The sequence below is a fragment of the Giraffa tippelskirchi genome, chromosome 13 (assembly GCF_054371585.1).
Source record: "Giraffa tippelskirchi isolate mGirTip1 chromosome 13, T2T-mGirTip1v1.2.pri, whole genome shotgun sequence".
NCBI lineage: Eukaryota > Metazoa > Chordata > Mammalia > Artiodactyla > Giraffidae > Giraffa > Giraffa tippelskirchi.
The window spans coordinates 120,409,004-120,432,289 of NC_137287.1; the positions used below are offsets into that span (position 1 = coordinate 120,409,004).

The following is a 23,286-nucleotide window of genomic DNA, read 5'->3' on the forward strand; positions in this document are numbered from 1 at the left end:
CTCAGATGGTCAAGAATCTACCTGCAGTGCGGGAGACCCAGGTTCGATCCCTGGGTTGGGAAGATCCCCAGGAGGAGGAAATGACTACCCACTCCAGGATTCTTGCCTGGAGAATTCCATGGACAGAGGAGCCTGGTGGGCTACAGTTCATGGGGTCACAAAGAACTGGACAAGACTGAGTGACCAGCACTTTCACTTTCACACCCATGAGTTTGCTAATCCCTTTCTTGGGTCCACTGAGATGGAGCCCGCTCCCCAGACGCCCTCTACTGGCCTCTCCAGATTAAACAACTAGGTATGAATTTTTTGGCCCCTAAACAGAGAGTTGAACTGTGGTGTTGGAGAAGACTCTTCAGAGTCCCTTGGACTGCAAGGAAATCCAACCAGTCCATCCTAAAGGAGATCAACCCTGAATATTCACTGGAAGGACTGGTGCTGAAGCTGAAGCTCCAATACTTTGGCCACCTGATTCAAACAACTGACTCACTGGAAAAGACCCTGATGCTGGGAAAGATTGAGGGCAGGAGGAGAAGGGGACGACAGAGGATGAGATGGTTGCATGGCATCACTGACTGAATGGGCGTAAGTTTGAGCAAGCTCTGGGAGTTGGTGATGGACAGGGAAGCCTGGTGTGTTACAGTCCATGGGGTCGTGAAGTCGGACACGACTGAGCGACTGAAGTGAACTGAGACGGGGGAGTACAAAAATGTAAACACGGCAGTTTGTTGGGGCAGGTGGTCACTCTGTCAGGCGGTCGTTCGTTCACCTAGACCATAAAACAGATGGCTGGCCGGCCACTCCACAAGGGTGTGACACCCCAAGCGTGCAGGACACCGTGGTCCTGAGCTAAGGTGAGGCACCCGCTCCTGCCTTCACGGAACCCGGCGCGCAGAGGGGCAGCCACGAGCAAAGGCCATCTTCTGAAAGCGGGCTGTCGGAGCAGGAAGGACGGGGCGCTTCAGGGCGCCGTCCGAATCTGGTTCCCTGTGCTCCCTGTCACCGCTTCCACCCTCTGCCCCGTCTCTAATTTTCACCCTCCGCTGAAGAGACCACCAGTCTGAGTCTGGAATTTGCTGCCAGGCGGCAGGCTCGCCGTACCTTAATGCCGGCGTTCCTCAGCGTCTCCAGGGTGGGCCTCACGTCCGCCTGGAGCTGGTCCTCCACCCCCGTCAGGCACAGCAGCTCCATCTCCATCTCCAGGCTCTCAATCACCGTGGCCACCTTCAGGGAGCGGTCGTGCACGCTCAGCTTGGCCTGGACATAGCGGGCCTGGGACACACCAGGGAACATGGTCACGTCTTGGGGTGGGGAGGTGCAAGGCAGGCAGCGTCCACACAGGGCAGGGACCCCAGCACCTGGGTGAACCTCAAAGTGGTGAAACTGAGATCTTCGGCCTCCTTCCAAGTTCATCCGACCAGACACGGGAGGTGCAGAGACCAGAGTCCCACCCTTCACTCTACGCCCACCTGCTGTGCAACTCCCAGCAGGTTGCTACACTTCTCTGAGCCTCAGCTGTCTTCCTCCATGAAGAGACAATAATATCCCTAACCGGACTGAGTTTTTACAAGGATTAGCACAACTCAAGATCTCAAAAAACAGTAGGTTCTCCCCCATAAACATATGCTGTAACCAAGAACCCTCGACCACCAGGTTGTCTAAAGAAGAAGCCCTATTTCCAAAGACTATCGACCCAACCCGTCCGTTTATCCCCTTTATACGGTTAGCAAGGATATGGTCATTTCAAAGCATATGCCTTTAAAGTTGAGAAAATGGTAGAATGCATCAGGGCTAGAAATCCTGTTAAATAAAACTTCACAGAGAACTCAAGCATGTAAAAGAGACACGCTCAGGCACAGCTTCTCCAGGTAGGGCAGGACGGGGCCCCAGAAGCCTCTCCCTGCAACCTGCCCTCTCTCCCTTCCAGTCATGTATAAATATATTCATTTACCTTTGTGCCAGGGCTGGGGTACAACAAGGACCCCCCTTCAAGGAACACACAGTCCATGGGACAGGATGACAATTAACAAGACATATTTATACCGGAAGCCTTGGCTCTGAAAGTCAATGACCTGGTTCACATCCAGTACTTTCTACAGCTTAAAAAAAACAGAGCCTCAAGAAAGTTTACAATTTCAAATTTGAAAGTTTCATTTCAAATTTTCTAGAAGATTTACAATGACTACCCTAAGTGCTTGGGTACAAGAGCAAATCAGACCAATAAAGTTTGCTCTCAAGAAGATTTTATTCCAAAAAGAAAATATTAAAAAGAACGTTGAAATATAGACATAAATACAGTCATCATATCACAGCTGTTGATAAACGCAAACGAAGAAAGCTCAACAGGGTGACCGTGGGAAGTGAGGAGGTGGGACTGCCAAGTGAGGAGGTGGGACTGCCTTAGATGGGGAGCCAGGAGGACTTCTCGGAGGAGGAAGCATTTAAGCTGAGACCCAAAGGCAGCAAGGGAGAGGGGCCACAGAGCTCCACGAGGGAGGAGAGTTCTAGGCAGAGAGAAGAACCTGGTGTGCTCGGAAATGACATGGGTCTGGGCCAGAGCAGAAGGAAGGGAGGGAAGATGGGGGGGGGGAGCGGGGCTCAAAACCAACATGAAAGTCACAGAAGCCCTTACCTCAAAGTCTTGATACTGCTCCTCTGCTAGAGATTTCTTGGCCACCACGAGCACCCGCAGCCCCTCCCGGGCCATGTTTCCACACTGAAAAGCAGACCCCGGTCAGTGGACGACCGTGCCGAGAGCTCTGAGTCCCCAGCTCTCCCTGGGGATGGCTGCAGGCTGAAGCCGATGGGACCCCCTTCCAGTCCAGGGAGGACCCCTGGAAAATCACAACACTGCTTTTTCCTAAAGCTGTCTCCCTGAGCAAACCTTGTAAAAGGGGTTCAAAATTTAAGTCAATGCAGTCTGACTTAAATCTGGATTTCTGGCTCGCTGGAAAAACTGAACCTCTGACAAAAGCACTTTCCCAAATGACCACAGTCAATGATGCCACAAGGCAGCTGCTGCCATGAAACACAGCTGTCGGGTGAAGAATGTGCTGATATGTTTAACACGCCCAGTGTGGGCTTGCCAGAAAACACATCCCGGCCCGTCTGTCATCTGAGTTACCTGCCCGGCCCCTGTCGGCATGTGGGACGGTCATCTCGCCTATTAGAAATTTATTATTAGTGAATTTGAAATGTGAATTCTGCACCTGGAGCTGGGAGATGACACAGAAATGGCCTGAGACACGGGCAGTTCCTTCCCTCCATGGTATGGCCAGTTACCACGTCACAACCTGGGACAAGGCAGCCTGGGATGGGCCCCACGATGCCCGCCTCCTGGTACCCACCTCCCTGTATGATCACCTGCTCTGAGGATGCAGTGGACCCAGGGCCTTGTTCCCAACAGAATGTGGCAAAGTGAGGGAAGGATGTTTCAGAGAAGGCGACTTCTGTTTAACCTCTCTTCCCTGGCTTGCTGTCTCTGACAAAGCCAGGGCCACGTGTATGCTGCCTTACCTACAGACCCACATGGCGAGGAACACGGCTGCCTCCAGCCAAGAGCCACTGCAGAGCTGAATCCCACCCCCAACCGCTTAGTGAGCTCAGAAGTGGGTCCTGCCCCAGCCAAGCCTTCAGATGAGACCAGCCTTGTGCGACCCCTTGACCCCAGCCCGAGACCTGAGTGGAGGGCCTGGCTGAGCTGTGCATGAAGTGCTGATTCACAGAAGTTGTAAGAAACAACACACCTTCCTAAGCTGCTGAATCTGGGGGTGACCTGTTACACAGCCACAGAAAATGCACACAGGGACCCACCTCCCTGTTTCACACAGGGACAGGCTCCAGGACGTGCTCCCGGGGCCCCGCGTCGCGCTCACCTCTTCCTCCAGCCAGTCGTTGTACTGCACGATGCCTGCCATGACCACATCCGCTCCCTTCATGTAGAACGTGATCTCCCCGGTTGATTCATCCTAGAGAAGGGGTGGGGCAGGAAGCATGAACACGCGGGAGGAACCCGCGTTCCGCTCCAGCGCCCGCTGCCCACGAGAGGTGCCGCACAAAGTGTCCTTCCTCAGCGGATGGCACTGTTTTCTCACTTGGCCAGAGATGAAAAGCGAGATGGGGGCGGTGGGGGGGGGTGCTCACTTCGGGGCAAAGGCCACAGAAATCAGAAGAAAATCAAAGCACTTGGAAAATCGTTAAAGGATGGAAGCGAGATCAAAAGGATTGAAGAGCTTTGTTTTTACAGTTATTACATTCTAACAGGAACGGACTCCCACACTATAAGGTTGTTTTAAATTGATACACAGGGCTGCAAGTGTTGCTGAAAGGTGGTCTACCGGAAAGAGTTGGGAAGTAAGATAATTCTCGAGGTCAGGGTTTCTCAGCCTCGGTGATGTTAACATTAGGTAGGGGCTGGAGAATTCTTTGCCACGAGAAGGCTGGACTGTGCATTGCACCATCTCCTGCAGCATCCCTGGGCCTCTACCCACTAGATGCCAGCAGCAAGCCCCATGATAACAACCAAAACGTCTCCAGATATGGACAAACATCCCCTGGAGGATACAGCGCCTCAGCTGAGAACCACTGATCTGGGTAAAGCTGGACCTTAGATGAGGCCTAGCTGGACCCTAGCTCAGCCCTCGACCCGAGGACTCAGCTAGAGAAGAAGGGACACAGATTCTCGGTCCACACCAACCAGATGTTCTGGGGAGAGGGTAACATCGCACCTCAGGCATCAAATGCTTAGACCCAGCGCCAGCTCCTGGCTGTGTGCACCTGGACAAACTACTTCTCATCTCTAGACCTCACTTTCCTCCTCTGTAAAGCTGGGATCCTAACAACTCTTACCACATGGCTTGCTGGGGCTTAAATGAGATAATCTACATACAGCAGGACGCAAAGGGCCAACACCGACAGAAACTGCTGACCCAGTGTCATTATTCCTATTGGAGCGGCAGTAACTCCTCAAGACCCTCAGCTGCACTGCTTGTAGAAAACAGGGGTCTGAACGAAGATGGTTTTGTCCCCAGGGGACTTCCAACACGTCTCAACACATATCTGTCTGTCTCATCCCGGAGGTGCTACCAGCATCTAGAGGCTAGAGAACAAGGATGCTGCTACCCATCCTAGGAGATCCCCAGGGGGCTCAGTGGTAAAGAACCCACCTGCCAATGCAGGAGACATGGGTTTGATCCTTGGGTGGGGAAGATCCCCCGGAGAAGGAAATGGCAACCCTCTCCAGTATTCTGGCCTGGAGAATCCCATGCACAGAGGAGCCTGTAGGCTACAGTTCATGAGATCACAAAGAGTTGGACACGACTTAGCAACTGAACAACAACAATCAGCCTGCGATGCCTAGGACAGTCCCCACAAGAGAGAATCATCCTACCCCAAACATCAATAGTGCGGAGGTTGAGAAACCCTGGCTTTAAGGAACTGATGGTGAAACTGCTGATTCTTATCCCATGACTCTTTCCTCAATGACCTTCATCTCAGGGAGCCTGGAGGCAGTGGAGACGGGCAAGGGTAGCAGGACAACCACCACGCCTTGTGCCTAGATTCTACTGCCCAGGGAAGCCCAGAAGCATGTCTGTAAGCTCTTCATGGAAGAGGAAATAAATCCCCAGCGCCAAATCAGTGGTATAGTTTCATCTTCTAAAGTAACTTCTGAATGCCTCTGATCACTGACCATCTTTTCGAACAGCGTGCTTACTCATAAAAGCACCCACAGGCCACGAAAAGGCACCTGCATTTTCAAAGCATTACAAATGCAGGTTGCTTCTTTGATGGATTGCATCTATGCTTGCTTGTGACCCGGGCCAAAGATAGCTATGGGGTCTGAACATGAAAGCAGGTTTCTCTTTTTTTCATTTCCCCTTCACCCAAAAGGGGCTGTGGGAAACAATGCCCCCTCCCCAGCTTCCTCTGCTCCAGAAGGGGCTCAAGAGAGCTTGGACATCTCGGCCAATATAAATACAGTATCGACCGTCTCCTCCCGTTAGTCATTTCCTCCCACCAAGTTCATTGCAAGGTTACTTCGTTCCCATATTATGGCAAGACTACACTGTAAATTTACAGAGATCTGCCCGTTGCGTTGCGTCGTTTGGGGGCCTCATCTTTTTCCACTGTGGTCTGATTCTGGCACCTGTTCAAAGGCTTCTTTTATTCAGACAATGACAAGGGCATGATCTCTACCAACGATCTGACTTCAGCACGCCACGTGGGAAGGGTGTGGGGAGGACGATGGAACACCTTGTAACACAACAAAAACAAAACCAGCGGCCCAGAGACGCACACACAAGCCCCAAGGAGACCGGCTTCTCGAACCTGGCCAACCTCTCAGAAGGGAGACACACGCAAAGACCAGACCTCGCTCTGTGAGTTAAGATGCTGCTCAGTTCTGTCCACGCGCTCACATGTCGTTGAGGGTGGATGGGGGCTTCCCCAGGGGTCCGGCGGTTAAGAATTTGCCTTGCAATACAAGGGACATGAGTCTGACCCCTGTTCGAGAAACTTAAGATCCCACATGCTGAAGAGCAACTAAGCCCGAGCACCGTAACTAGGGCCCGAGTGCTGCAGCCAAGACACAACTGAGCCAAAGAAAGGAACAAAAATTAAAAAAAAAAAACACACTGTAACTGTCAACAGTCCCTAAACCAAGTCGAGAACCATTTTGTAACTGAGGGCAAACCTCCTCACGTCAAGTAACAGGACAAACAACAGGCAGAAAAGATGGACACCTCAGAACAGTTTCTCAGCCCTGGCACGACGACCATTCGGGGCTGGAACATTCTTTGTTAGGAGGCTGTCCTGGCCTCTACCCACTAGATGCCAGTGGCACCACCCTCTGAGTTGTAACAAGCAGAAAATGTCTCTAGACGTCCCCACGTCCCCTGGGGGTAAGATGGCTCCAGGATGAGAAACATTCGGTGAAAAGAGAACAGTGAGGTTTGTGCAGAGTGCTGAGCTAGTCCCACACTCCTGACTTGGACTCAGTAAAACCAAAGATAAAGAGGGAGACGGGTCAGGAAATAGAAATATCAGCAAAATAACCCGCACTTCATTAAAGACAACAACAAAGATGGACGTGCACAGATTCACTGTTCGTAGTAAGAAACAGAAAACAAACCAAGTATCCAAGAAAGGGATATTTGATGAGATAATGCTACACTTTTTCCAACAGAATGCTAAGCACACATTAAAACCATAAAAATCATGTTTTAACGACAGGAGAATATTCTCAGCACACCTGTCGTTCAGTGGAGGGGGTGCGAGTTTACAAAGTTTCAGGTAGAGCTTGATGTCAGTTTTACAAAAATGTGTGTGGCTATCTACATTCATTTATGCTTAGAGAAAAAACAGAAGGGAAATGCCCTGAAAAGGCAAGAGTGATTGAGTCTTTGGGTGGTGAAAACACAGATGAATGGTTCTAATCCCCTGCTTTCACATGTATTTGTTCTGAATGCCTTAGCTGAATGCTGATTTTTTAAAGTATTACCTGGGAAGGACAGACAGCCATTTTAAAATAAGATAGATTTGCCCATCCAACAGTATCCCAGACATACACCCAAATTCTTGCTGTGGGCAGAGCCGGGGTCACGGCTCGTAAACTATGATGCTAGTCTGGTTATGAGAGCCCTTTGCAACGCAAGGGAGGGGACATACGGGGCCCGCTTCTAGAACAGCTGATATTGGGACTATCTGATGATGACTCAACCCCCCAATGACTCCAGCAGAGCCCACGGCCCTACAACTTGGAAAAATAATGGCTGGAACAAAATTAAAGTAGGAGATAATGACTGTAATTCCTCAGGAAACACCCACCCACAGGATTCATGTGGCTGCTTCCAGGCCATGGATGTTCTTGACATCAGACATGAAGTCAAGACATGGTCTGAAGCCACGGGGCAGGCAGGATGCAGGCCAGCGGGAAAAGCAGGGACTGCAAGGGAGAAAAAGCCCTCATCCCACTTAAAAACTGCCAAGGACATACATCCGGTAGAGTCTGAGGACTTACTGGCATCAGGGACATAAAAATCCCTTAGAGGGTGTTGCTTTCAAGGCACATTCCTCCTGTGTCACTGGACCATCAGGACAACAGCTCACGGAGCCATGTCTAACTTTAACCTGGAGAAGCGGGCTCTCCAATGAGCCCCCCTTCCCCCATCGAGTGAGGGGGTTGGACCCAGTGACCTGCTTCCGACAACAGAAGGAGCCGAAAGTGCGTCTGCTGCTGCTGCTGTTGGGTCGCTAAGTCGTGTCTGACTCTTTGGCAACCCCATGGACTACACAGCCCACCAGGCTCCCATGTCCGTGGGATTTTCCAGGCAAGAATGCTGGAGTGGGTTGTCATTTCCTTCTCCAAAAGTACATCTATTCTCCAATAAAAAGTAATTTTTAAAAAATCAGATTTTTTTGTAAAAAAGTAAAACTAATTAAAAATAAAAGCAATTTTAAGGTAGGATTTAAAAGGGCATCTACAGTTTCTTCATATAAAGCTCAAAGAGACAAAGTCAGTCAGTGGTAGAAATGGGACAGTGGTTATATCCTTGCGGGGAGGAAGGAGGCAAGAACCAGGAAGGGGCACGAGGGCACGAGGGAGCGGCTGCAGTGACGGTGGAGGGGTTCTGTTCTTGTTCTGGACGCCAGGCAAGCTGTATTAATTTTGCAAACACTTAAGCTGCACATTTATGAAGTTTGCACCTTTCTCTGGGTAGGCTGTACTTCCACAATACTTTCAAAAAATTTAAAAAGAAAATCTGAAAGATCAATGCCACAGTGACATGGTGCTGCGTGATCACATGTTTTTCAGTATCTTTTGTGATTATATGAATGAAAAATCATTGAAAATATGTTATTACGATAAAGGTGCCAAAACTATTCAATGAGGAAACAATGGTCTCTGCAGCAAACGATGCTGGGACAACTCTATATCCACAGGCAAAAGAATTAAGCTAAAACCCCTACCTCACACTGTACACAAACATCACTCAAAATGGATCAATGACCTAAAGAGATAAAACTACAAAAACTTTACAAAGAAAATATGGGGGTAAATTTTCATGACCTTGGGTTTAGCAATGGACTCTTAGGTATGACACCAAAGTCAAGAGCAACAAAGGAAAAAAATAAACTGGACTTCATCAAAATGAGTAACTTATATGCATGGAAAGAATTTTATCAAGAAAACAAAAACATAAGCTGCAGAATGAGAGAAAATATTTGTATGTCATATCTCTGATAAGGGACCTAGACCATATAAAGAACTCTTACAAGACAATAATAAAAGACATCCCAATTAAAAAGTGGGCAAATGACTTGAACAGACATGTCTCCCAAGGAAGAAATACAAGTGACCAATAAGTATATGACAAGATGCTCAACATCATTAGCCATTAGGGAAATGCAAATCAAAACCACAATGAAATACTACTTCATAGCAACTGGGATGGCTACAATGAAAAGAAAATGGAAAACAAAGAGGAATTGAGGAAGAGAAACCAGAACTTCACATACTTCTGGTAGAATGTAAAGAGTGCATCATTTTGTAGAAAAGTTTGGCAGTTTCTCATAAAGTTAAAAGAGAATTATCTAGCAAGTGGGAAACAGATCCAACAATTCCACTGCTAGGCCTCTATCCTGGAAAACTGAAAATAGGTACTTACATCCTTTTACACGAGTGCTCACAGTAGCCAACTATTCACAATAACCAAAAGGTGGAAACAACCCAAATGTCCACTCATGGATGAATGGATAATCAACATGAAATATTATTCAGTCATAAAAAAGAATGAAGTATGGATACCTGCGACAACATGGATGAATCTCTAAAACATTAGGCTAAGTGCAAGGAGCCAGGAGTATTGTGTGGTTTCATTTACATGAAATACCCAGAATAGGTAAATCCTAGAGACAGAAAGAAGACTGGAAACTTCCAAAGACTACAGGCAAGGAGGTTTGTGGAGTGACTGCTTAACGCTATGAGGTTTCCTTTTGGGGTGATGCAAATACTTCAAAACTCAACAGGAGCGGTGGTTGTACAACATTATGAATGTACTATATGGTAATGAATTACACATTTTAAATGATTAGTTTATGTCTTGAATTTCACCTTGACAGAAAAGAATATATTTTAATTAAACGAATGAATATACAATGAGAAATGTATTATTACCAAGAGTTGCCCAATCTACACTCATTACACCTTTCACTCTGGAACGGGGTTGACCAAAAAGCTGAGCAGCTATCAGAGATCTGTCCAACTGAAGAACAAATTCCCTTTCTGCAGAGGGAACTGTATCCTCCTGTTAGTCTGGACAACAGGCAATACTAGAGTAAAGAAAGGGGTAAGAAAGAACGTCCAGCCAGAGACACACACCAGACTTAGGCGCGTTTTTTTTAGAAAAACAAACAACTTTTAGCCATAAATGAAAGACAACTCACCCTCACGATGATGCCCATGCGTTTGCTTTCGTAGGTAAAGGGGAAGAGCTGCAAGATGGTGAAGTTCAGGATCTGGTCACCAGGGGTCCTCAGCTGCATGGAAGACTGGTCGCGGCCCACCAGCGTTAAGCCCACACTTTCGGTCCACTGCACCAGGGCCACCTAAAGGAGACAAGGGTCGAAGGTCAGATACACAGGCCAGGGTCCTGGTGCACAGGTCAAGCAAAAGAACAGGAAGGTGGACGGGGAAGCAGAGACAGGTGAGCTTGAGCGGAGCCTGCGTCCCTAGGGGAGGCCGCGCTGGCCTGGTGACAAGCCAGCACCCCGCTCAGGCCTGGGGGGGCCTTCTCTTCCGGCCCCTAAAGCAGCCATGAGGCAGACCGTGGAGAGAGAGCTACACAGATTCAAGGGTGACCAGTGCAAACAGAGGGCCCGTCGGAAAGAATCTGCACCAAGCAAACTGCAAATATCCGGAAAGAAGGAGCACGACGCGGGTGTGGGGAGGGTGGGGGGTTGGTGACTCACATCCAGGGTCCCTATTAAACCTCACAAACACTCAACTGGGAGGGAATCTACAGTAGCTCTCCACTGGGCAGTTCTGCCCCCACGGGCACAGTGTTGGGTGTCACAGCCAAGCAGAGGGTCGACATTTGTTCTTGGCATCTTGTGGCAGAGGCCAGGAGCTGCTAAACATTCTACACCACACGGGACAGCCCCCACCGCACCCCACACGGCAAGCCCGACCAGGGTGAGAACGCTGGTCTGTGCCGGTAAGGAGACCAAGGCTCGGAGAAGCTCCCAAGCTGTGAGCGGGGATGCTCCGGGGCCCGAACCTGGATTTACCTGGCGCACAGCCTTGCCCTCCACCGCCCTCTGCACTTGCTGGGGGCCGGGTCCTGTAACCAGCTCAAGGTTTTTAGAGCCTGAACAAGGCTTGCTTCGCTGCCCATCACAAGGCACGGAGGATGCAGATTCCACGGTAAGGATCAGACCGCTGGGGACAGCAGCCGGCAAGGGCCCAAGCCCCAGCTGAAGGAGGCTGCCCCTGGGGATGGGGGCCCAGGGTGGCCACAGCGTCCAGCAGCCGGCAAGGGCCAAGCCCCAGCTGAAGGAGGCTGCCCTGGGGATGGGTGCCCAGGGTGGCCACAGTGTCCAGCTTCTCAAGAAAAACCAGAAACCTGACCTTGTCCCCGAGCAGTCTCAACTTCTCAATGTAAGTGAGTAAGCTGCATGTTTTAAATGCCCGTGAAGAGAATGAGACATGTCCGCAGATGAATCCGGCCTGGGGTCTTCGGGGAAAGAAGGAAAGAGGAAAAGAAAAGAGGGGGACAGAGAGGGGAGCTGGGAAGGGGCGACCACCCAGCCCCGACCCCCGTCGGCACAGGAAGGGGGACAGGCTGGGGGTGGTAGAGGTCAGGCAAGGATGAAGGGCCACGGGGTATGGATGACAGCATCGTGTTTACTCGTCAGAAGAGCCCACGGAGGCAGGAACTACCAACCAGCTCTACGTGGGGGAGCTGCTCCCAACTGGCAGCCACGATGGGCTGAGATGAGCTCTAACCCTTGGTCCAGCTGACCCGCGGTCCAAGACAAGTGCCCACCCTGGGCCATCCAGACGCCCGTTCTCAAAGCAACAGGTGCACGCACATCAGCGCGTCCTCTGTGACTGCCTGGCCACCCGACTCTGTCACCACCACAAAGTTGACGGGAGGCACCAGGGACAGAGTTAACAGCCTCCAAATATGCCCACCTCCTAGTGCCCACTGACCCCCGCCTCCTACTCCCCACCGACCCCCGCCTCCAAAGACAGGGCTAATCAAGTAATTTTTTTTTTTGATGTGGACCAGTTTTTAAGGTTTTATTGAGTTTGTTACGATACTGCTTCTGTTTTATGTTCTGGCCACAGGCGTGTGGGGTCTTAGCTCCCCAAGCAGGGACCCACACCCTCTGCACTGGAAGGTGCATCTTAATCACTGGACTGTCCGGGGAGTCCCAAGTAATAATCCATTTTCTGCTACTAACTTGCGTAAGTCCTCGGAAACGCGTCCATATAACTGTTTGTTCTAATCACTCTGATTTCAGTATGGCCTGTCTTATCTGCTAACAATTTTCTTTCAAAGTTTAAAATGAAAAAATCAGCAAATATTTTAAAAATCGCATCCATATATATATGAAAAACAACACTGAGTAGTAGCTCAACTAGGAAAGAATCCATCTGCAATGCAGGAGACCCCGGTTCGGTCCCTGGGTCGGGAAGATCCCCTGGAGAAGGGATAGGCTACCCACTCCAGTATTCTTGGGCTTCCCTGGTGGCTCAGCTAGTCAAGAATCCACCTCCAGTGTGGGAGACCTAGGTTCAATCCCTGGGTTGGAAAGATCCTCTGGGGAAGGGAAAGGCTACCCATTCCAGTATTCTGGCCTGGAGAATTCCATGGACTGTATAGTCCACGGGGTTGCAAAGAGTCGGACACGACTGAGCGACTTTCACTTTCATGTGTGTTAACATGCTCACTGGGTAATACACATGAAGAGAAATTAGTTCCAGCTTTTTCTTTTCTCCATGTATACTACTGGAAAAGGTCACTTTTCATTCCAATCCCAAAGACAGACATTGCCAAAGAATGCTCAAACAACTGCACAATTGCACTCATCTCACACGCTAGTAAAGTAATGCTCCAAATTCTCCAAGCCAGGCTTCAGCAATACGTGAATCATGAACTTCCAGATGTTCAAGCTGGATTTAGAAAAGGCAGAGGAACCAGAGATCAAATTGCCAACATCGCTGGATCATCAGAAAAGCAAGAGAGTTCCAGAAAAACATTTATTTCTGCTTTATTGACTATGCCAAAGCCTTTGACTGTGTGGATCGCAACAAACTGTGGAAAATTCTTCAAGAGATGGGACTACCAGACCACCTGACCTGTCTCTTGAGAAACCTGTATGCAGGTCAGGAAGCAACAGTTAGAACTGGACATGGAACAACAGACTGGTTCCAAAAAGGAAAAGGAGTACGTCAAGGCTGTATATTGTCACCCTGCTTATTTAACTTGTATGCAGAGTACATCATGAGAAATGCTGGGCTGGAAGAAGCACAAGCTGGAATCAAGACTGCCGGGAGAAATATCAATAACCCCAGATATGCAGATGACACCACCCTTATGGCACAAAGTGAAGAAGAACTAAAGAGCCTACTGATGAAAGTGAGAGGAGAGTGAAAAAGTTGGCTTAAAGCTCAACATTTGGAAAACTAAGATCATGGCATGCGGTTCTATCACTTCGTGGCAAATAGATGGGGAAACAGTGGAAACAGTGGCTGACTATTTTGGGGGGCTCCAAAATCACTGCAGATGGTGCCTGCAGCCATGAAACTAAAAGACGCTTACTCCTTGAAAGGAAAGTTATGACTAACCTAGACAGCATATTAAAAAGCAGAGACATTATTTTGCCAACAAAGGTCCATCTAGTCAAGGCTATGGTTTTTCCAGTGGTCATGTATGGATGTGAGAGTTGGACTGTAAAGAAAGCTGAGCGCAGAAGAATTGATGCTTTTGAACTGTGGTGTTGGAGAAGACTCTTGAGAGTCCCTTGGACTGCAAGGAGATCCAACCAGTCCATCCTAAAGGAGATCAGTCCTGGGTGTTCATTGGAAGGACTAATGTTGAAGGTGAAACTCCAATACTCTGGCCACCTGATGCGAAGAGCTGACTCATTGGAAAAGACCCTGATGCTGGGAAAGATTGAAGGCAGGAGGAGAAGGGGACGACAGAGAATGAGATGGTTGGATGGCATCACTGACTCCATGGAGATGAGTTTGAGTAAACTCCGGGAATTGGTGATGGACAGGCGGCCTGGCGTGCTGTGGTCCATGGGGTCGTGAAGAGTCGGACACGATGGAGCGACTGAACTGAACTGATGTATACTACTGAAATATTTTAGTGTGCACATGTATTTCTTTTATTGTTAGCATTTTTAATTTTGATTAAGTAAATAAATATCCCAACACAATGTGAGATATTATAAATACATATGTCTACACAAGACTCAAAAGCTTGACTAAATTTACATCCTCCTTTACATACCAATTTAGTAACAAAGAAAACATAATTCTTCCTCTGATGCTTTCTAACATGCCTGCTAGGGAACAGATTTTTTTTCATCCTTGCCTTTAAACAACTATTATTTCACTCCTTATAAACTTATTTAATTGTTCTGAAATGATGTGAAAAGTCTGTGATATTGGGCTTCAAGGAGATACGCAAAGTCCCCGAAAGCCTGTTCTTAATGTCAATCAAGAGGACTTCCTGGTGGTCTGGTGGTTAGGAGTCCACCGGCCAATGTAGAGCACACACTGTTGATCCCTGGCCCAGGAAGGTCCCACACGCTGCGGAGCAGCCAAGCCCATCTGCCATGACTACTGAGCCCACACACCCTAGACTTCGCAACAAGAGATGTCCTTACAGCGAGAAGCCGTGCACCGCAATGACAGGCGGCCTCCATTCGATGCACCGAGAGAAAGCCGGTGTGCAGCAACGGAGCCCCAGTGCTGACCCAAAAAAAGAAGAAAGAAAAAGAAAGGATGCGAAACTCCGAAACGGGAAGCGGCTTTCAGGGCTGTGGAGGCAGGTCTGGCCTCAGCCAGCCCAGGTCCCCCAGCACAGACCCCACAGGACTGTGCTGGAGGGAAAGCTGAGCAGGAAATCTCAAATGAGCACCAGCCACAAGCGTTCCCGGGGAAGCGTGAACTACACCGGTGTGGAAACATCTTCTCAGCCTGTGTTCTGCTACAGCAACCCCCCCACCGCCCCCCACCCTCACCCCTGGGGTCCAAGGTCCCAATCAAAAGCTCCCAGGTCTCCTCAGGGGCTGATTCCAACAGGATATGAGCCCTGCAGGGGGCCTTTCTTTCTTACCTTCCACTCTTATTCCAGCTAACAATAAGTCAGCCTTAATTTAAAGCTGATTTCTATCAGAACACATAAAATCCCCCGGGGCCTACTCAGAAGACAGCGGCTTAGAACTGGGGGCTTTCTAGGCCTTCTCAACTGTGCTGGGGACAGACATTTCAGGGGTCAAGAAGGGATGCTATCCCTTCCCAGAACAAGAGGATGTGAAATGGCTACTTCTTCTCCTAGGTGGTCAGAGCTTCAGTTCAAAAGAACCATTCCCTATTGCCAAGTCAGAAAGGATTTCGGGGTCTTGAGTCTCACTGAGTAGGGGTCTTAGAGGGCCTCGGGTGAAACTATTTGGAGGTCAGAATGGCAGCAGAAAAAGACATCTTGGAAGGTGGCTCAGTGTTAAAGAATCAGCCTGCCAACGCAGGAGACACAGGTTCAATCCCTACACAGCTTCTCCCCTGGAGAAGGAAATGGCAACCCACTCCAGTACTCTTGCCTCGAGAACCCCACGGGCAGAGGAGCCTGGTGGGCTACAATCCATGGGGTCACAAAGAGTTGGACACGAGTGAGCGTTCACGCATGCATAAGGTAAATGAAGAAACAAATAAAGAGTCAAAGGCAAATGCTAGAAACCAAGGAAGTGCCGGGGCGGGGCGGGGGGGGGGCATCTAGCTCTGAGAGTTGGCTGCATATTCCGGTTTGGGTCAGGAAATAAAAAAAAACAACAACCAGAGTCTGCTACTCTACCCTGCCCCCTCGAAAATAAAAGCCTATCTGAAGAATTCTCGCCAGAGCTGTCCATGAAAGGGCTTTTTCATTATTTGTTGGTCAGCAATGAGCCATCTGTGATAAGTTTTAATAATTTTCCCTTTGTACCTGGGAATGTGTGCTTGGGAATTATGCCAGGCAGGCTAAAGAGCCTTGAATTCTTGTCAAAAGCAGGAAACATACGAAACATAAGAACACGCACAAATCTGCTATCTGATTTATTAATAAAAGGGTTCTTTGGTGGCCTTCAATCAGATAAACAGCCAAGCTTACAAAGAGTGGCCAGTCTGCCTGAAGCCAGCCTTTCAGGATTATAAATGTACGCACAGACCTAGGGTATTCTTTACTGAAGAAATAAGTTTCATAAAACTCCCATATGACCCAGCAATGCCACTACTGGGCATATACCCTGAGAAAACCATAACTGAAAAAGACACATACAGTGCTCACTGCAGCACTGCTTACAACAGCCAGGAGAAGGAAGCAACCTACATGTCCATCGACAGACGAACAGATAAAGAATATTATGGTGCGTATATACAATGGAATATTATGCAGCCATAAAAAAGAACGTAAAATTTGAGTCAGTTCTAATGAGGTGGATGAACTTAGAGCCTATTATACAGAATGAAGTAAGTCAGAAAGAAACAAGTATCATATATTAAAGCACATACATATAATTTAGAAAAATGGTACTACTGATGAAGCTCTTTGCAGGGCAGGAGTAGAGACTCAGACACAGAGAGCAGGGGCAGGAGAGGGTGGGATGAACCGAGAGAATGACGCTGAAACATACACATTATCACATGCAGAACAGAGAGTCACCGTGTAACACAAGGAGCTCAACCCGAGGCTCTGTGACAACCCAGAGGGGTGGGACGGGGTGGGAGGGGGGTTCAAGAGGGAGGGGACATAGGAATACCTATGGCTGATTCATGCTAATGTATGGCAGAGACCCGTGCAACACTGTAAAGCAATTATCCTCCAAAAATAAATTAAAAAAAAAACAAATAGGTTCCCAAATGTGCCACGTGGTGGTTGCAGGTTTGACTGTTGACAGGAATAGGGCAGGTAGTGGACTGGGGCAGGGCAGGCCACGGGGGCGGAGTTGGGAGGGCGCCTGGGGAAACAGAGGCAGCAGCCACCCCACTCGGCTCACTGCTGCCGGGTGGGAACTGGGCCCAGTCTCTCCAGGTTCTCATCTTTCTCAGGAGAAGCTGACTCTTATAGAACGCAAAGTGATTTTTAAATTTTGCTGATTTAAAAAAAAAAAAACACCACACCTCGGAGCCAGCAATGTTGAACAATCAGGCGGCTTCCCTGGTGCTCCAGCGGTTAACACTAAGCTCACACTCCAGGGGATGTGGGTTTAATACCTGGTCGGGGAACTAAGGTCCTGCACACCACGTAGTGTGGCCAACAAAATATTTTAAAAAGAATCAGCAGACAAGGTAGTAGAATCAACGGCCACTCCCTGATCTAAATTTCCTTGGTCTTATACTCAAAATTCCGCCTCCTATCACTTAACTCTGATGAAAACGAATCTCTGAGAAGGAAGAATGGCATCATCTCCATTAAAAAGTAGCCATTCAGAGACGACTAGTCACTTAATCCATGCTGGCCAAAACCAGCACGACACGGGACAGAGCTTTTACATGTCTGTCCACGGGTGAGCTCAAACCAAAGAAGGCTCGTACGACAGTCTTCTAGTGTCCCCCCAAAAACCCACAGTCCTGCCTTACACAGGACCCCTCTCTTCTGAGCAACCAAACTCCAATTTCAAGATTCCAGCCTGACAGTTAATAAATGACACTGCTGGAGGGTTTTTTTAATTTTTTTAGAAGACTAATTGTATTAGAATGCCTTTTTTTAAAAATTAGTTTATCTATTTTTTAACTTTACAATATTGTATTTGTTTTGCCATACATTGACATGAATCCACCATGGGTGTACATGTGTTCCCCATCCTGATCCTGAACCCCCCTCCCACCTCCCTCCCCATCCCATCCCTCCGGGTCATCCCGGTGCACCAGCCCCGAGCACCCTGTATCATGCATCGAACCTGGGCTGGTGATTCGTTTCACATATGATAATTTACATGCTTCAATGCCATTCTCCATATCATCCCACCCTTGCCCTCTCCCAGAGAGTCCATAATACTGTTCTATATATCTGTGTCTCTTGCTGTCTCGCATACAGAGTTATCTTTACCGATTTACTAAATTGCTGGAGGGTTTTTATCAAGTTCACGACCACTGTTCTCTGACCTCACCCTCAGGCCCGAGGGCCTGGCAACGTGATGGTGGAGCTCCACTAGCCTCCTAAACCTCCCTGCATCAACACTCTATGCTCCCCTATGCATGCGTCTGAATGCTGGCATTGTCCAACGCCTGGGGCTGAGATGCAGGCACCAGGAGGCATTCAGGAGACCGACAGGGATGTAGTCGTGGAGGGAAGAAAAAAAACCTCAAGGCTGCAAACAGACTGGGAGGTTGCCAGCCCCTCCTCAAGGCCACAAGGTTCACTTCCCCTATAGCTTTTATCCTCACTCTTTGCAACAGGGCTAAGAAAACACGAAATGAGACAACTGGGACCTTTCATGCACGCCGCGATGTGCAGGGGGACTGAATATGCAAGGCTCTCCGGCAAGAGGTTATTTATGATGGCCAAAAGAGGGGACCACCTAAAGGGGAGTGGACCCCTCCACTCCCTCCACTAAAGTGGAGGGGACCACTCCAAGCATAAGCTTGGGAGACAGGAAAAATAATCTGTGGTGTATCTCAGCAGTCACTAAGAATCTTCCTATCATAGACGGTTACCAGAAAGGGATAATGCAAGGGAAGAAGTCAAGGTCGTTGAACATATAAGGTATATATACATATATACACACACACACATACGAGAGAGAGGTGGCAAAAACATCAAAATATTTTTGGCTCTTTTTTTCCTTTAATTTTTTCCTTTTTCTATACAAAGCTCTTGCTACTGTTTTCTTTTATATATGTGTATATATATATAATTTATCCATCTTCGGCTGTGCTGGGCCTTCGCTGATGCACAGGCTTTTCTCTAGTTGCAAAGAGCAGGGCTTACTCTCGAATAGCGGTACTTCAGTGGTTTCTCGTCACAAAGCCAGGCTCTGGAGCACAGGCTCAGCAGTTGGGGTGCACGGGCTCCGTCGTTCCCCAGCATGGGGGATCTTCTTGGATCAAAGACTGAACCCCTGTCTCCTGCATGGGCAGGCGGATTCTTTAACCCTGAGCCACCAGGGAAGCCTTGTTACTCTATTAATGAGTGTGTGCTAAGTTGCTTCAGTCGTGTCTGACTCTTTGCGACCCCGTGGACTGTAGCCCACCAGGCTCCTCTGTCCATGGGATTCTCCAGCAAGAAGGCCAGAGTGGGGAACAAAAAATAAAATCCACTTCTAGAGCAGCTGTATCTTCACTGCACACCCCTTTTTTACGTCACCTCGTCTGCATTACTCCCAGCCCCTGACATTTTAATGGATACAGGGACGCTCTCCATCTTCAGAGTCTGTAGAAGCCCCCTCCACTGCACCCCACCTCTGATGCTGCCAAACATCCTCAAAAGGACTGGATGCGGTCAGGGCAGAAGCCTCTGGGGGCCACTTCTCCCCAGCAGACTTCATCCATTTCACGACCCGGGAGTCACTGTACTGCGGTGGGGGAGGGCGCTGCCCCCAGGCTGTAATCAATAGCTGAGTAAAGACACTTCAAGGTTTCCCAGGCGGAATGCACACAGGAAACAAATTTAGGAAATCCTGCTTTCTGTTACAGGAAACGAATCCTGGGCCAACTGGTAGGAATTACTCCAGCAGCTCCGAAGTAAAACGGATACTGGCTTCTGTATGTATTCCATCAACTGACCTTGCCCGCACCAGTGAGGCTTTATTGATATAGAATTTCAAAGGTAGGATTCTGGACCCCGCTGCTCCTACGTGGAATCCCACGGAGATCTGGAAACAGGACGACTTTCTGCAAGATTTCATTGGCAACAGATTCGGCCAACTTTCTGTCAGATGGTCTATTTACATAAACAGCTTTCTGTTTTGAGGTATGCATCTTTTGATGTAGTTTAAAAGGTTGGTGGGGAACGTATTAACAGTGGTTACACCTTTTAGTTGGGCTTCCCTGGTGGCTCAGTGATCAAGAATCCGCCTGCCAATGCAGGAGACTCGGGTTTGATCTGTGATCTGGGAAGATTCCCTGGAGAAAGAAATGGCAACCACTCCAGTATTCTTGCCTGGATAATCCCATGGACAGAGGAGCCTGGTGGAGTATAGTCCACGGGGTCGAAAACAGTTGGACACAACTTAGCAACTGAACAACACCACACCCTTAGTTAGCAGGGTTTTGGTTACCTTTTTTCTTCTCTACATTTTCACATATTCTATCATAAACCTGAAATAACTGTGCAATGAAAAAACAAAAGTCATGGGGAAAAGGAAACCAAGAAAGTAACACTGACCTCTATGAAGACACCAAAGACCAAAAGAAATATCTTTTAAAAAAGAAACACTATTCAGAATCTTAGTAAAACAGAACAAATCTGAATCCAAAGGCGATTAATGGACAGCAGAGATAAAGGGCTCTTCTCTTTAACAAAAAGGGGCTGAGAAGCACAAAGCATTCCATGGAAGATTTAGGGAAAAACCTTTGCACAGCTCTAAAACAAATCTATCAAAGTTCAGCAGGAGCCGGGGTGTGGGGCAAGCATTAAAGACCATCACAGGTGAATGTCAATAGTCAACAGGAGCCCAGAGGCACAAGTGCTCATCCAACCACCAACATTTGGAACCTGTTCGAATTTAAACTCTACCAAATACCCACAAGCTTCTGGTTCCCAGACCATAACGATCAAGACTCTGGTCCTTTCTTACATGGACCATTCAATGGTATCATCCCCACATTCCCAAATGGAAAAGCAAGATCAAGCAGACAAACCCTGGTGAAGGAACAGTGGCAAATGTGACAAGCTTTTGGTTCCAGGGCAGAAGTCCCACGAGATCAGTAGGCTCATCCATACCTATAGTTCCTCCCTCCTTTTCTCTTTCTGCACACAATTCCCATCTCAGAATGTGGCCAAGGGCTACCACATTTTTCACCCCTAAAAAGCCTGGTTCAGATATCAGTGGTCACGGATCAACTGGGCTTCACAGTTTGAGCTCGTCCACAAATACCGAGCAGATAGGAAGGAGGAATCTCCCAGGAGACACGTTCCATTGCCCCAGAGATGGAGGAAGAAAGGACCTCACGGGGAAAGTCACACTCAGGTGTCCTTCCTGAGCTTTGGAGAAGATTCCCGTTGAGTCTCCCTCGACCACATCAACCACTGGCTCACTGATGTTCTCAGACGAGTCCGGACCTTCAAAACACACGAATGAGTTTCAGCCTGAAGTCCTTCCTTCCCAGGAACAGTTCAGCCGAAGGGGCACAGGAGAAAAGCCTGCTCCTGTTAGGGGAAGCACACTGACCGAAACCGCCCGCGCCCTGGCCAGCACCATAGTAACCGTCTGCACAAGACAGGAGGTCCTAGTAAGGAACACGGAACTAACAAGCCACCACCAACCGGAAGAGTCCGGGAAAGGTCAAAAGCAGACGCTGAGTGTCCGACCACCTCCCAGAATCTTCTCGCTGGCAGCCATTTTGGCTGAGCAATGTGTGTGCTACCAGGAAGGCCCCTGAGTCAGGGTAATCGGCCAGAGAAAACCTGGAAACTAACCCCATCACCACAAAACCTGAGGCTGCAAGCCACAGGGCGGAGGCGTTCTCCCGGTTCCCCTACCCTCCTGCTCTCTACTGCGGTGCCCCTTCCCAATCAAGTCTCCAGCATGTCTGTCTCTTCGACAAGTCTTCTCCGAGTGTTAGACAAGAGCCCGCTCTCAGGCCCTGAAAGAGGTTTCCCTTCCTGCAACATGTCCTCTAACTCCACCTACCAAGGCTTTTGCCTACAACTTGTTCATCCACACGCTTTACCAGGAGGTAGAAGCTAAGCCAGCAAGAGCAGGTGCTGCCTGGGTCCGACCTCTGGCGCTCACCAGCTATGCGACGTTGGCCAAGTTGCTTACCCTCTCTGTGCGTCTGTCTCCTCATCTGTCAATCAGAGATCATGATAGAAACCACCTCCCAATGCTGTTGGAAGCATTAAATAGTAACAGTCATCGACATGGTTCAGGTGGTAAAGAATCCACCTACAATGTGGGAGACCCGGGTTCGATCCCTGGGTCAGGAAGATCCCCTGGAGAAGGGAATGGCAACCCACTCCAGTCTTCTTGCCTGGAGAATTCCATGGACGGAGGAATCTGGTGGGCTACAGTCCACGGGATCACAAAGAGTCAGACACGACTGAGCAACTAACACTTTCAGGATCTTCCCAAAGCTGTTGTAAGCATTAAATAATAATAGAGACAAAGTTTCAAACAATCCCAGGCACATGGTAAAAATGTCAACTGTCATTGTTGTTTAGTCACCCAGTTGCGTCCAACTTTTTGTGACTCTATGGACTGCAGCACGCCAGCCCTCCCTGTCACTCACCATCTCCTGAAGTTTGCCCCAGTTCATGGCCATTGCATCAGTGATACCATCCAGCCACCTATCTCATCCTCTGACGCCCTCTTCTCCTGCCCTCAATCTTTCCCAGCATCAGGGGCTTTTTCAATGAGTCAACTGTCATCACATACATATTAAAAAAAAAACACAAAAAACACTTCATGTACCACAGACGCCCCTTCCTCCTTCTTGAGATTAATAATAATAATAATAATTGGGATTCCCTGCAACACTGGTGGAAGAGTAAAAAGGTTAAAAAAAAAGATTCGCAGGAAGCAGTCTCGTAATTTACATAAACATATGTTTGACCCGCAGGATTTACTGACCACTTACTAAAAGCCTCACAACACCCTCTTGTGGGTCCCATGCCACAGACCCACCGTGAAGATAAGAAATCTGCCCAGGTGTGGAGCTGGAAACCCAAGATTCACGTGCTCAACTGTCTCGCTCCAGCTGCCCCTACGGACATGGCCTGGTATCTTGTTTAACATAGACTCCCTAGTGCCTGGCCCGTGGGAGGCCCTCAAAGATACCTGGTGAAACGATGAGCCCAGTTACACCATTTCTACAAACATCAGGTGCAAGGATGCCCATCAGAAATGTTTTCTAACTAC

At 48.7% G+C, this 23,286-nt stretch overlaps 1 protein-coding gene across 12 annotated transcripts in view; it reads right to left on the reverse strand.

Annotated features, from left to right (window-relative positions):
- Positions 1-23,286, reverse strand: part of ATP9A (ATPase phospholipid transporting 9A) — a 130,767-nt gene that overhangs the window by 22,959 nt on the left and 84,522 nt on the right. For all 12 annotated transcript variants that reach the window (XM_081557255.1, XM_081557253.1, XM_081557259.1 and 9 more), the window contains 4 exons: positions 10,441-10,602; positions 3,873-3,965; positions 2,630-2,713; positions 1,099-1,269 (listed from right to left, as the gene is read on the reverse strand). In XM_081557255.1, the coding sequence (XP_081413381.1) occupies positions 1,099-1,269; positions 2,630-2,713; positions 3,873-3,965; positions 10,441-10,602 (510 nt within the window). The remainder of the gene's footprint in view (positions 1-1,098; positions 1,270-2,629; positions 2,714-3,872; positions 3,966-10,440; positions 10,603-23,286) is intronic.